Genomic DNA, 15176 nt, shown 5'->3' with positions numbered 1-15176 from the left:
ATATATCTGCAGAGGCAAGTGCTGAGACGACAAGCAGCTCTACAAAAGTTGAAGATTCAGAGACTGTAATAACCACCACCACATCATCTATAGAGTATGTTGAGGCATCTAGTTCAGAGGTCATGTCCACTGTAGCTCAAACCACGCAAGCCACAACTGTTTTCACAGAGTCCAGCTCTCAGACGGCCTTCACCACACCATATATATTTGTTAATGAGTTCTCCAGAGATGGTGACACTGAAGAGGAGTCCAATACAGAGACTAATCCTTCTGCCCCTGTATCCTCCCATGCATCAACTCACCCCATAGATGCAAGCACACAGACCACAGTTAGCAGTGAGCATGATGAATTCCTGACAGATGAGATGGAATTATCCACCACCCCTTCTTCTAAGAGTATTGATTCTGCAGGAGGAGGCCCATCTGATGAGGATTCTGAAGTGGAGAACACAACAACTTTATCTAGTTCCATGCAATCCAGCGTGGTGTCTGCCGCTGCTACACAACAGACGTCAGTGTCCAATGAGGAAGACAGAGAGACTGTGATATCAACCAGTCCACTCCCTGTTGATGGGTTTTCAGGGGATGACGACTCTGAAGGCTCTGGAACCTCCGCCTCTGTAGTGGAGACCTCCCAAACCACAACTCCCACCTCAGACACGAGCTCAACAGCTACTAAGAAGGGTGAAGTGACAGAGGTTACAACTCCAGTACCTTCATTCTCAGAGGAGGGCATCTCTGGGGAGGAAATGACAACTTGGACATCCAAACCCTCTGAAACCACATCCTCTCCGTATAGCACAGATAAATCATCAGTAGCTTCCATTTCCGATTTAACCTCTACAGATGAAGAAAGCTCTGGTGACCAGACCCTTGATATGTTTACCAAAGACTCTGTAACTACAGCTTCCTACCTGGATAGCACTAAGAAACCTACCACAGCGTCACAGGAAACTGCAACAGCAGAGAGTGAAAAGACTGCTACAGCTACAGTTTCTTCTCTGTTTAGCACCGAGGAACCCTTACAAGTAACAACAATGTCACGTGAAACTGTAACAGATGAGACTGCAAGGACTGCTACAACTTCAGCTTCTTCTCTATATAGCACAGAGACACCATCAGGGGTGTCCGTTTCAGAAATAACTTCCATGCATGAAGAGAGCACTGATGATCTGACCCCTGAAATGTTTTCCAAGGAGTCTGTTACTGTAAGGGAACAAATTACAGCCACAACTACAGGTTCTTCTCTGTTTAGCACTGAGACACCAGGACAAGTAATAACATCGTCAAATGAAACTGTGACAGATGAGACTGCAAGGACTGCTATAACTTCAGCTTCTTCTCTCTACAGCACTGAGAAACCTTCAGTGGCTTCCATTTCGGATATAACCTCTGCAAACGAAGAGAGCTCAGGTGAGCTGACCTCTAATATGTTTGCCAAAGAGTCTGCAACTACCACAGTTTCTCCATTTGACAGTACTGTGAAAATGGAGCTGGCAACAGCCGCAACAAGGTCACCCGAAAAAGCAACAGCAGAGAGTGAAAAGACTACATCTACGACAGTGTTGTCTCCGTTTAGCACTGAGAACACAGAGAAAGCTTACTCCCAGCTGAGTTTGTCTGTCCATTCCACTGTTGAGCCATCTGTAATGCCTGATGTGGTGGTCCAGTTTGTCACAGCCTCTGTGCCCGAGGTGGACATGACAAAGCCTGGGAAATCTTTCCATCAGGCCAGGTCTGAGATTGCATTTACCCAACATCCTCTCACTGACGTCTCATCTGAAAAAACTGCAGAGGCCACCACGAGTCCCATGTTGCTTGAGGTCGATTCAAGGGACTCCATTGACACTGTAACCACACCTGCACAGGGCTCAGAATCACCTTTTGTTGCCACGGCTTCTACAGCAATACCATTTAAATCAGAAGTTGAATCTTCAAGCCAGGGACTTACAACAGAGAGAGTTTCTACTGATACAGAGGTCAGCTCAGAACAAGATAGTGAGGTCAACAGGACTTGCATTCCCACCAGTATCTCTATAAAGGAGGAAGCGACCGGGTATATTGTTACACTAGTCACGGACAATGCCAATGCGGTGTACAGTACACCTGCTTCCGCTGCGGTATCATCTGCTTTGCCAGACATTGAGGAAGAGGCGGACTATGAAAATATTCCAGATCTCTTACAGGTTAAATCTGAACCTGCTCTTCAAACAACCACAAAACCAGAGGGAGAACCTACAGCTGTCAGCACTGCCCCTGACACAAGTTCAGTCCTCACCTCCGTCGATAAAGAGATCTCAGGTGATCAGACACCTGCTATGTTTACCAAAGAGTATGCAACTACAACAAGCACAGTTTTTTCTCTGTTTAGCACAGAGAAACTCACAACATTATTACAAGAATCGGTAACAACAGAGACTGAAGCCACAGACCAAACCGAGGGACCAGGAGTTACTCCTGTTATTGATGAGGCAGAGGCGAGCCCAGGCCTATATGTAATGACAACAAAAAAATCACCAGAAGCGAGTTCTGCTATTGATCATACTGAAAAACAATCCGACACTGAGGAGTCTTTTACTCCAAGTGTTGATGACACAGAAACAGGATCAACAGATGAAGATAGTCCTGTAGACGAGACGACTCCAATGGCCACCCAGGAGTCTCTTGAAACAGACGCTCATGTGCACAGTAGCACAGCCAAGCCATTGCAGACATCCACATCACCAGTCTCTGAATATGCAAGTGCCCTCACCTCTGCTAAAATAACTGGTGATGGTGAACAAACAGAACAGACGGAATCAACCAGCACAGAACAGCCATCAGACTTTCCCAGTTCAATGAAAAGCACTGTGAACTCAGTCCTACCTGATACAATTGAGGAGAGTTCAGGTGACCAGACTCCTGATATGTTTACCAAAGAGTCTGTCACAACGTTAGCTTCATCTCTGTATAGCACTGGGAAACCTACAATATCTTCACATGCAACTGTAACAGCAGAGACGGAAGTCACAGAAGAAACAGAGAGGCCATCAGGCTCAAAACAGCCATCGTCTACTCCTGTTATTGATGAGACAGAGACAAGCCCAGTTCTCTCCTCTACAGACAAAAATAGTTCAGGTGATCAAACCCCTGATATGTCTATCAAAGAGTCTGCCACTGAACAAGTAACAACCACAGCAATGCCACACGTAATGACCACAAGAGCAGATAGTGAAAATATGGCACCTACAAAAGTGTCTTCTCTGTACAGCACAGTGAAACCCGACTCAATGAGTGACCTCGCCTCTGCTGAAATAACTGCTGATAGTGAAGAAACAAAACAGACGGAATCAACAAGCATAGAACAGCCATCGGGTGTTTCCAGTCCAATGGAAAGCACTGGGAGCTCAGTCCTACTTGATACAGATGAGGAGAGCTCAGGTGACCAGACTCCTCATAGGTTTACCAAAGACTCACCAACTACTACAGTTTCTTCTCTGTATAGCACTGAGAAAGCTACAGTATCTTCACAGGAAACTGTAACAGCAGAGAGTGAAGTCACTGAGCAAACAGAGAGACCAGCAGGCTCTGACAAACCGTCAGTTATTGATGATACTGAAACCAGCTCCGTCTTACCTTTTACAGATGACAAGAGCTCAGGGGACCAGACAAGTGAGGGTTTCACCGCAGATGGTTTTGCAACAGAAGCCCCTCTCCTGGCTAGTACAGCCCCTCCAATTGTCTCTGTCCATTCCACTAAGGTGACCACGGAGGCCAATGTGATGATCCAGTTTGTCACAACATTTTCCCACAAACCAGACCTGACAACACCTGAGGCTTTGCTCCAAGAGGCCCTGTCTGAGATTGCATTTACCCATCGTTCCCAACCTGACATATTTTCTGAGGAAACGGCAATGCCCACAACCAGACCCATGCTGCCTGAGGAAGATTCAAGCCAGTCTGTTGACACTATAACAACACCCGCACAGAGCTCCGAATCAAATTTAGTCTCCACTGCCTCTCCAGTGAAGACTGATGCTGTACTATCTACATCAGAGGAAGAGGAACAAGTTGAAGCTTCAAGCCAGGTACCTACGACAGAGGATGCTTCTCCTAGTGCAGGAGACAGCTTCGAACAAGAGGCTGAGGTCGAAGAAACAGCCATTTCTGCCATTGGCTCTCCTCTAACTGAGAAAGTGTTAGAAACTAAAGTGTATAGAACACCAACGACAGACATTGATGAAGAGGTGGACTATGAAAGTATTACAGAGCCCATACAGGTTGAGTCTAAACCTTCCCTCATTGAAACCACCACAACACCTGAGGTAGAAGCAACCGCGCTCAGCACTGTCCCAACAAAGACAACGAAGATTGAGAGTGCATCATCAAGCTCAGAGAGCAGTTCATCGAGCAGCTCAGAGGAAGAGTCAAACCCATCTGTGACTCAGTCAGTATTGGCCTCCTCCAGCTCAGAAAGCAGCTCAGGAAGCAGCTTGGAGAAAAAGGTGACCAAAGTTTCCGCTGTAAAGCCAGAGAGTGACACAACAGAGGAGACCACCCCATCCCGCTCTGTTACTCAGACAGAACTTGCAACCGCCATCACTGGTTCACCCTCTCTCGCGCATCCTAGGGCTGAAATTGAGTCAGCGGGTTCTGAGAGCAGTCCCGGAGGAAAGACGGCTTCTGACGTTGTTACTCCTGCCACTAAGATGCCAATGTGGGAAATGCCAGAGTACACAACTGTATCGCCAGCTGAAACACCGAGCCGGACAGAATCCGTCTCTATGATCCAAAGCACTCCTTCATCTGTGTCTGAGGAGGAGGAAAGTGTGGACTACGATAATGTATCAGGACCTACATTAGTCGAGGGTGAACCCCCCATCAAGGTAGTGGAAACTATCACTTCAGCTGAGACTGGAATGGATTTGGGCCACATGACTGTTGGTGAGACAGTTGAGATTGCAGGTATGTCATTTAATAAATGTTGGTCAATAATACAATGCTATTGTGTGTTATGGAAATAATATCATCATATCAAACGTTTTAACATTTGTCATTTAACATTTGTCTTCTCTAGAATGTGAAATCATTTGAGTGTTTGTTTTTCTCGTTTTACTCCTATTCTAAACCACAGGCATCCACTCCTGCGCTGAGAACATGTGTCTGAATGGGGGCTCTTGCTACAGAAGCGGAAGTTTCCAATCTTGCAGCTGTGCCCCTGGCTACAGTGGAGATCGTTGTGAGACAGGTATGCCAAGAATGTTTTTTTAGTCAGTGGTGGACTAAGCGTTTTTTTTAGAGTGTGATGATCAGTTGTCAATATGCTAATGAAATACATTTTAAAGAAGACACATTTTGGTGGCTTACTGGTGTAGCGTTGGGTGCATTAGCCATGTGCCAAAATTTGACGAATGGTAGGATCTGTATAATATTTGGATTCATAGAGTACTTCAGAAATATGTATTTGCCCCCCCCCTCCATGTTTTTTTGTTTTCCTATGCAGTGTAATCTACCCATGTTATTTCAAAAATAATTTTCAGACATTGATGAATGTCAATCCAACCCCTGTCGCAATGGAGGTACCTGCATTGACGGCCTGAATTCCTTCACCTGTGTTTGCCTCCCAAGCTATGCTGGATTCTATTGTGATGAAGGTATGTTTGTTACAATTTCCATGGGATCTGTCAGTATGATCCTCTCCCTGTCGAACATATCAGCTGAATCAAATCATTTGATAAGATATTGGTTTTAGGTTGTTTCAGGCTTCCAGCTAACCTTTTTTTAAATGTTTTTATGTCTGACCTACAGTGTATCCACACATTAGAGCACTTGTACGTACAAGGGAGAATATGACATAGTAAAATAAACTACGTCATTGTTCGTAGCAATGGCTCAAGGTGCTCTATCGCTGGTTTCTAATTCACACAAAAATACATCACAGATCATTGAATTTAGGAAACAGAGGAAAGACATTTGGCGTTGTTGGAGAAAAGTGACGTATCTCCAGATTGTGTGTGTGTGTATGTGTGATCTATCTTAATATGTGATCAGTTACCTGAGCCCCTGGGAAATAGAGTGAGACGATGAGCCTGAGTCATTAAAACACTGGAGTTAGAGTAGAAATGTGATGGTCACCTCCCAACTCACAGTACAGCTCCATTCAGTGCCTTCTCCGTAACACCTGCTGCTTCCACTCACAGACAGTCTCTGAGTCATAAACATCTTTATTTATGTCTTCAGGACATCCACATTTTACAGGCCTTAGTGTCGGCCTCAGGCACTCATACTATTAAGATATAGGGTAGTGTTACTAAACACATTGCCAGGGGCTACAGTCTCTACAAATTCCACATGACTGGAAACACAGTGGCCTAATAAAGAAATCACAGACATTTGGTTGATACCCACACCGGTCAAGCTGTGAAGGAATTTACCAGTACAGGTGTGCTAGTCTTAATCAGCTCAACAACGATGCAATCAATCCCTGGCCTTAAGTGTGTTGACCAAGGGCATTATCCAGATGGGCCAGTTTGTCCCGACCACACCTCGAATGTTGCTGCCTTCACTCATCAGCGAGCCAGGGACGGATCCTGTGTGCTAAGACCCAGCTGTTTTCTAAGGGTCTCGTGCCAGAGGAGAAACAGTAAGGGTGGACAAACAGAGAAAAGGTCACGATTAATCCGTAGGGTTCTACAGCTGTATCGAGGGAGTAATCACGACAAGAGAGAGTAAATAGTAAATAGACGTGTCACAGTAGTACACACAAACACACAACACACACACACACACACACACACACACACACACACACACACACACACACACACACACACGATTGCATCATGACAGGGTTACGATCAAAATGGTTAATGAAATCTGATAGTGAAAAAGATACACAGATAACCACTAGTGTAGGCTACCAAAGGGCTGTGCTTACACAGGCAGCCCAATCTTTTTTTCCACAAATTGTTTTTGGACCAGTCACATCAGATCTTTTTCAGAGCTGACCAAAAGCCTAATAAGTATAAAAAAGATCAGAATTGGGCTGCCTGTGTTAATGCAGCCCTTATGTAATGAGGTTAGGAGATGTTATTCTTCCGGTGTGTCTGTTCGAAACTGAGGGGATTGATAGCTGAATGTGTGATGCTTCATACTTAGATTCTTATTTTGGGAAACCCCTGGCTTGGTTCCAGGCACAGTAACTGCTGTAGGAATCGCCAGCTGATGGTAATCTATATTAGGAATTGCCAGCTGATGCTCAACTACACTGCTCAACAAAAATAAAGGGAACACTTAAACAACACAATGTAACTCCAAGTGAATCACACTTCTGTGAAATCAAACTGTCCACTTAGCAAGCAACACTGATTGACAATAAATTTCACATGCTGTTGTGCAAATGGAATAGACAAAAGGTGGAAATTATAGGCAATTAGCAAGACACCCCCAAAAAAGGAGTGATTCTGCAGGTGGTGATCACAGACCACTTCTCAGTTCCTATGCTTCCTGGCTGATGTTTTGGTCACTTTTGAATGCTGGCGGTGCTCTCACTCTAGTGGTAGCATGAGACGGAGTCTACAACCCAAACAAGTGGCTCAGTTAGTGCAGTTCATCCAGGATGGCACATCAATGCAAGCTGTGGCAAAAAGGTTTGCTGTGTCTGTCAGCGTAGTGTCCAGAGCATGGAGGCGCTACCAGGAGACAGGCCAGTACATCAGGAGACGTGGAGGAGGCCGTAGGAGGGCAACAACCCAGCAGCAGGACCGCTACCTCCGCCTTTGTGCAAGGAGGATTAGGAGGAGCAGTGCCAGAGCCCTGCAAAATGACCTCCAGCAGGCCACAAATGTGCACGTGTCTGCTCAAATGGTCAGAAACAGACTCCATGAGGGTGGTATGAGGGCCTGACGTCCACAGGTGGGGGTTGTGCTTACAGCCCAACACCGTGCAGGACGTTTGGCATTTGCCAGAGAACACCAAGATTGGCAAATTCGCCAGTGGCGCCCTGTGCTCTTCACAGATGAAAGCAGGTTTACACTGAGCACATGAGCACATGTGACAGACGTGACAGAGTCTGGAGACGCAGTGGAGAACGTTCTGCTGCCTGCAACATCCTCCAGCATGACCGGTTTGGCGATGGGTCAGTCATGGTGTGGGGTGGCATTTCTTTGTGGGGCCGCACAGCCCTCCATGTGCTCGCCAGAGGTAGCCTGACTGCCAATAGGTACCGTGATGAGATCCTCAGACCCCTTGTGAGACCATATGCTGACACATGCACATTTGTGGCCTGCTGGAGGTCATTTTGCAGGGCTCTGGCAGTGCACCTCCTTGCACAAAGGCGGAGGTAGCGGTCCTGCTGCTGGGTTGTTGCCCTCCTACGGCCTCCTCCACGTCTCCTGATGTACTGGCCTGTCTCCTGGTAGCGCCTCCATGCTCTGGACACTACGCTGACAGACACAGCGAACCTTTTTGCCACAGCTCGTATTGATGTGCCATCCTGGATGAACTGCACTACCTGAGCCACTTGTGTGGGTTGTAGACTCCGTCTCATGCTACCACTAGAGTGAAAGCACCGCCAGCATTCAAAAGTGACCAAAACATCAGCCAGGAAGCATAGGAACTGAGAAATGGTGTGTGGTCACCAAATGCAGAATCACTCCTTTTTTGGGGGTGTCTTGCTAATTGCCTATAATTTCCACCTTTTGTCTATTCCATTTGCACAACAGCATGTGAAATTTATTGTCAATCAGTGTTGCTTCCTAAGTGGACAGTTTTGATTTCACAGAAGTGTGATTGACTTGGAGTTACATTGTGTTGTTTAAGTGTTCCCTTTATTTTTTTGAGCAGTGTATATTATATAATATTAATTGGTACCAAGTCAGGAGTTTCCCAACATAATTATCCATATATGCAGTATCCTTGCAGAATTATATAAATTTAAAAAAGCTATATATATATATATATATATATATATATATATATATATATATATATATCTATATATATATATATATATATATATATATATATATACATATACATATATATATATATATATATATATATATATATATATATATATATATATGCAGTCACCTTGCAGAGCTATTTAAATTACATTCCAAAATCCTAGTCTTAGTATTTCACTTTTAATTAGCTATGATAAGAATAATAACCTTAAATAGTTTAGCATTGACCTGAGATGTGGGGAATATCCAGTACACACACCTATCCAGGCTGTTAGTGTGATACTCCTGCTGTTGTAGACCCTAAGTGTCTTTCTTTGTTTGACCTCCCCACTCGTTTAGTGGTGCTGGGGGGTGAAGGAGGCAGCAGCCATATCCTGACCCTGAGATAGGGAAATACAGTGAGAGCGATAGCTCTAATTAGTGTGTCCGAGATAGCAACAGGGCCAGACACACAGTACCCTGCTCTCTGTCTTTCTCCCAAATATCTCCTTAATCTATTTGTTATGCACTGGAGGATTAGTAACAAACAAAGATAAACATGCAGATAGGACTAGGCTCTTACAGGTGTTGGACAGATTGGACATTCTTAATTCTTTAAGGCAGATTCTATTTTTCTGTGAAATAATAGTGAAAGGGTATTGGAATATGTGTAACCTTTATATCTACTAATCATATTACCTCTCTCTCTCTCTCTCTCTCTCTCTCTCTCTCTCTCTCTCTCTCTCTCTCGCTCTCTCTCTCAGACACTCAGGCATGTGACTACGGCTGGCATAAATTCCAGGGACACTGCTACAAGTACACCCCCCAGAGGAGGAACTGGGACACAGCGGAGAAGGAGTGTCGGGTACAGGGGGCACACCTCACCAGCATTCTCTCCCATGACGAGCAGCAGTTTGTCAACCGTAAGTGTGATATCACACATGCACGACACACAAACAACGCCATTAGTTGCACACAAACTAATAGTTCAGGCAAGCAGACAGACACTCTTGCAGAGAAGAACGCTCAATAACACCGTATTAACAATCTGTAAGTTACTTCTACGGCGTGTCACAGACAGTATACCTCTTAAGGCACAACCCCTGCAAGGTAGCGGCCAATAGTAGGATTATCCTACATCTGGAACGGATTTCCAGGAAAAGAGAGAGAGAGAGAGAGAGAGAGAGAGAGAGAGAGAGAGAGCGAGAGAGAGAGAGAGAGAGAGAGAGAGAGAGAGAGAGAGAGAGAGAGAGAATGGAGGCAGGCATGTATTTAAAAATGCCTCTCTGTGTTTATGGAGGGACTGAAATACGCCTAATAAGGCAGTGGAATCAAATCATTGACCTCCTGTGTTTCATTGTGCCGTGCCCACCAGGTCTTGGACAGGACTACCAATGGATCGGCCTGAACGATAAGATGTACGATAATGACTTCCGCTGGACCGACAGCATGCCATTGGTAAGAAGGGGTTCTCACAGTTTTTAGCCTCAGTAAACCGTGTTGAATCCTGTTAATTATGTTGCTGACACCATCATCTGGGTGGCCATCACCCGAGTGGCGCAGTGGTCTAAGGCACTGCTAATCAGCATTACTTCAGACACCCTGGTTCGAATCCAGGCTGTATCACAACCGGCTGTGATTGGGAGTCCCATAGGGCGGCGTACAATTGGCACAGCGTTGTCCGGGATTGTCCGGTGTAGGCCGTCATTGTGAATAAGAATTTGTTCTTAACTGACTTGCCTAGTTAAAGAAAGGTTACATTTTTTTTTTTATCCTGAAGTAGTGAAAAAATAAACTCACTGTGGTCCCTTTCTCATGATGTACACTACTTTGTCCTCGACACCCTGTTGGACGAGCGCACTGGCTTGGTGTCACGCTACACTACATGTCCAGTGACATTGGGTGCCACTCATTGACAACAATCTCTGTCATTCACAAACTTGAACAATAAAAAATAGTGTGCAGCGGTGTGTAGCGGTGTGTAGCGTTATGCGTCTGCACAAGTGGAAGTGTGTTTGTTTATGGCTGTGTAAACTTACTCCAGATTCCCCTCACTAAACAGGAAAGTGGTTAATTACTACTTTCAGCTACGTAATACAGATGAACTCTCCACTTCAAAGATAAGAGCCCACCATCACCAGTGGAGAGGGGGAGGGTGGAAGGGGGAAGGACAGAGAGCGCCTGGGGGGCAGGAGATAAGTTGTGTCCGTTTGCAGCAGGATCCCCTCTCAGCTGAGAGAGATAGGAATGAAGGTGTCAGTGATGCGGAATAGAGAGGAGCTGACAGGCACAGACAGGTCCAGGCCTCCCCCTCTCCTCCCTCTCCTCGGGAAGCACAGCAGGCACCCGGGGGAAGGGCCACCAACCAGCAGCCAGACACACAGATGGGCGGCACCTGTGCACGGCAGCAAAGAGAGAGAAGGGGTAGGGTAGTGGGCCTGGGTGGGTGGTCAGCTTTACTGTATCTCGACTTTATCTGGGAGCAGAGAGTGTATTAACATAACTTGTATTAAATAATCTCTTGCATAAGAAGAAGAACAAAGCACATTAGATGTACACTACATTTCAAAAGTTTGGGGTCACTTAGAAACGTCCTTGTTTTTGAAAGAAAAGCACATTATTTATCAATTAAAATAACATCAAATTGATCAGAAATACAGTGTAGACGTTGTTAATGTTGTAAATGACTATTGTAGCTCGAAACGGCAGATTTTTTATGGAATATCTACATAGGCGTACAGAGGCCCATTATCAGCAACCATCACTCCTGTGTTCCAATGGCACGTTGTGTTAGCTAATCCAAGTTTATCATTTTAAAAGGCTAATTAATCATTAGAAAACCCTTTTGCAATTATGTTTGCACAGCTGAAAACTGTAGTTCTGATTAAAGAAGCAATAAAACTGGCCTTTAGACCTGTTGAGTATCTGGAGCATCAGCATTTATGGGTTCGATTACAGGCTCAAAATGGGCAGAAACAAAGACCTTTCTTCTAAAACTGATCAGTCTATTCTTGTTCTGAGAAATGATGCTAATCCGTGCGAGAAATTGCCAAGAAACTGAAGATCTTGTACAACGCTGTGTACTTCTCCCTTCACAGAACAGTGCAAACTGGCTCTAACCAGTATATAAAGAGAAGTGGGAGGCCCCTGTGCCCAACTGAGCAAGAGGACAAGTACATTAGAGTGTATAGTTTGAGAAACAGACGCCTCACAAGTCTTCAACTGGCAGGTTCATTAAATAGTACCTGCAAAACACCAGTCTTAACTTCAACAGTGAAGAGGCGACTCCGGGATGCTGGCCTTCTAGGCAGATTTGCAAAGAAAAATGCATATCTCAGACTGGCCAATGAAAATAAAAGATTAAGATGGGCAAAAGAACACAGACATTGGACAGAGGAACTCTGCCAAGAAGACCAGCATCCCTGAGTCACCTCTTCATTGTTAAATTAAAGTGCCATCAACCTCCTGTCGTGTACACGTTTCCAACAACATACAATAGTGTTATGTCATCCCATCCCACATACAATACATGCGTGGAATTATTAGTGTAACTCAGCTTCCACACACACACACACACACACACACACACACACACACACACACACACACACACACACACACACACACACACACACACACACACACACACACACACACACACACACACACACACACACGTACAGTTGAAGTCGGAAGTTTACATACACTTAGGTTGGAGCCATTAAAACTCATTTTTCAACCACTCCACAAATTTCTTGTTAACAAACTATAGTTTTAGCAAGTCGGTTAGGACATCTACTTTGTGCATGACACAAGTAATTTTTACAACAAACAGTTTACAGGCAGATTATTTCATTTATAATTCACTGTATCACAATTCCAGTGGGTCAGAAGTTTACATACACTAAGTTGACTGTGCCTTTATAAAGCTTGGAAAATTCCAGAAAATGATGTAATGGCTTTAGAAGCTGCTGATAGGCTAATTGACATAATTTGAGTCAATTGGAGGTGTACCAGTGGATGTATTTCAAGGCTTACCTTAAAACTCAGTGCCTCGTTGCTTGACATCATCGGAAAATCTAAATAAATCAGAAATCAGACCTCAGAATAGAAATTGTAGACCTCCACAAGTCTGGTTCATCCTTGGGAGCAATTTCCAAATGCCTGAAGGTACCACGTTCATCTGTAAAAACAATAGTACGCAAGTATAAACACCATGGGACCACGCAGGCGCCATACCGCTCAGGAAGGAGACGCGTTCTATCTGAAAAACGGTGGTGCAAAAAGTGCGAATCAATCCCAGAACAACAGCAAAGGACCTTGTGAAGATGCTGGAGGTAACGGGTACAAAAGTATCTATATCCACAGTAGAACTTGTCCTATATCAACATAACCCGAAAGGCCGCTCAGCAAGGAAGAAGCCACTGCTCCAAAACTGACATAAAAAAGCCAGACTACCGTTTGTAACTGCACATGGGGACAAAGATCGTACTTTTTGGCGAAATGTCCTCTGGTCTGATGAACCAAAAATAGTACTGTTTGGCCAGAATAACCATCGTTATGTTTGGAGGAAAAAGAGGGAGGCTTGCAAGCCGAAAAACACCATCCCAACCGTGAAGCACAGGTTTGGCAGCATTATCTTGTGGGGTTGCTTTGCTGCAGGAGGGACTGGTGCACTTCACAACATAGATGGCATCATGAGGAAAGGAAAATTCTGTGGATATATTGAAGCAACATCTCCACACATCAGTTAGGAAATTAAAGCTTAGTCGCAAATGGTTCTTCCAAATGGACAATGACCCCAAACAAACTTCCAAAGTTGTGGCAAAATGACTTAAGGACAACAAAGTCAAGGTATTGGAGTGGCCATCATAAAGCCCTGACCACAATCCTATGGAAAATTTGTGGGCAGAACTGAAAAAGCGTGTGCGAGCAAAGAGGCCTACAAACCGGACTCAGTTATACCAACTCTGTCAGGAGGAATGGGCCAAAATACACCCAACTTATTGTGGAAAGCTTGTGGAAGGCTACCTGAAATGTTTGACCCAAGTTAAACAATTTAAATGCATACTACCAAATACTAATTGAGTGTATGTCAACTCCTGACCCACTGGGAATGTGATGAAAGCTGAAATAAATCATTCTATACTATTATTCTGACATTTCACATTCTTAAAATAAAGTCAGTGATCCTAACTAACCTAAGACAGGGCAATTTTACTAGGATTAAATGTCAGGAATTGCGAAAAACTGAGTTCATATGTATTTGGCTAAGGTGTATGTAAACTTCCCTCTTCAACTGTAACACGCACAGCCTTGATTCTCAATTCATTCAGAACATGTATAAATTCTACTGTGTGTGTCGGGGGCGATTGGGGGGATGAAGAGGCTGTTTGATTATTTTGTGGAGGATGCAGGGGGCTGTTATGGGGTTGCCCAAGCGGGTGTTTGTTGAGTCAGTCAGCTGAGCAGGAAGCTGATGTGTTTGCTAACCGTAATGACAGGGTCCCTGCATGGGGCCTTAGGGAAGGAATGGGGAGGGGGGGGGTCACAGCTTTGAACAGACTATTTGAACAAAAAGCCGCGCTGAGAGATGGTAGCTCTGATCAATGCAGCAGTGCATTCCAAGCAGCTCTGAAGCTGTGTCAATATATACTCTACATGTACAGTTGAAGTCGGAAGTTTACATACACCTTAGCCAAATATATATATGAACTCAGATTTTCACAATTCCTGACATTTAATCCTAGTAAAAATTCCCTGTTTTAGGTCAGTTAGGATCACCACATTACTTTAAGAATGTGAAATGTCAGAATAATAGTAGAGAATTATCTTTTCTTTCTTTCATCACATTTCCAGTGGGTCAGAAGTTTACATACACTCAATTAGTATTTGGTAGAATTGCCTTTAAATTGTTTAACTTGGGTCAAATGTTTCAGTAAGCCTTCCACAATTTTTTTTCTGAGGTCTTGGATAATTTCTTTTGATTTTCCCATGATGTCAAGCAAAGAGGCACTGAGTTTTGAAGGTAGGCCTTGAAATACATTCACAGGTACACCTCCAATTGACTCAAATTATGTCAATTAGCCTATCAGAAGCTTCTAAAGCCATCGCAACATTTTCTGGAACTTTCCAAGGTGTTTAAATGCACAGTCAACTTAGTGTATGTCAACTTCTGACCCACTGGAATTGTGATACAGTGAATTATAAATGAAATAATCTGCCTGTAAACAATTGTTGTAAAAATTACTT

The 15176-nt window shown here is 44.3% G+C and overlaps 1 protein-coding gene across 1 annotated transcript in view; it reads left to right on the top strand.

Moving 5' to 3' along the window:
• Positions 1-15176, top strand: part of LOC129825905 (versican core protein-like) — a 79625-nt gene that overhangs the window by 57324 nt on the left and 7125 nt on the right. The window contains exons 7-10 of the mRNA XM_055886015.1: positions 5114-5227; positions 5520-5633; positions 9689-9847; positions 10300-10382. Coding sequence (XP_055741990.1) covers positions 5114-5227; positions 5520-5633; positions 9689-9847; positions 10300-10382 — 470 coding nt within the window. The remainder of the gene's footprint in view (positions 1-5113; positions 5228-5519; positions 5634-9688; positions 9848-10299; positions 10383-15176) is intronic.

The sequence above is a fragment of the Salvelinus fontinalis genome, chromosome 28 (genome assembly GCF_029448725.1).
Source record: "Salvelinus fontinalis isolate EN_2023a chromosome 28, ASM2944872v1, whole genome shotgun sequence".
NCBI classification, from domain to species: Eukaryota; Metazoa; Chordata; class Actinopteri; order Salmoniformes; family Salmonidae; genus Salvelinus; species Salvelinus fontinalis.
Note: the sequence above shows the minus strand (reverse complement) of the source record. Positions and strands in the feature narration are given on the sequence as shown.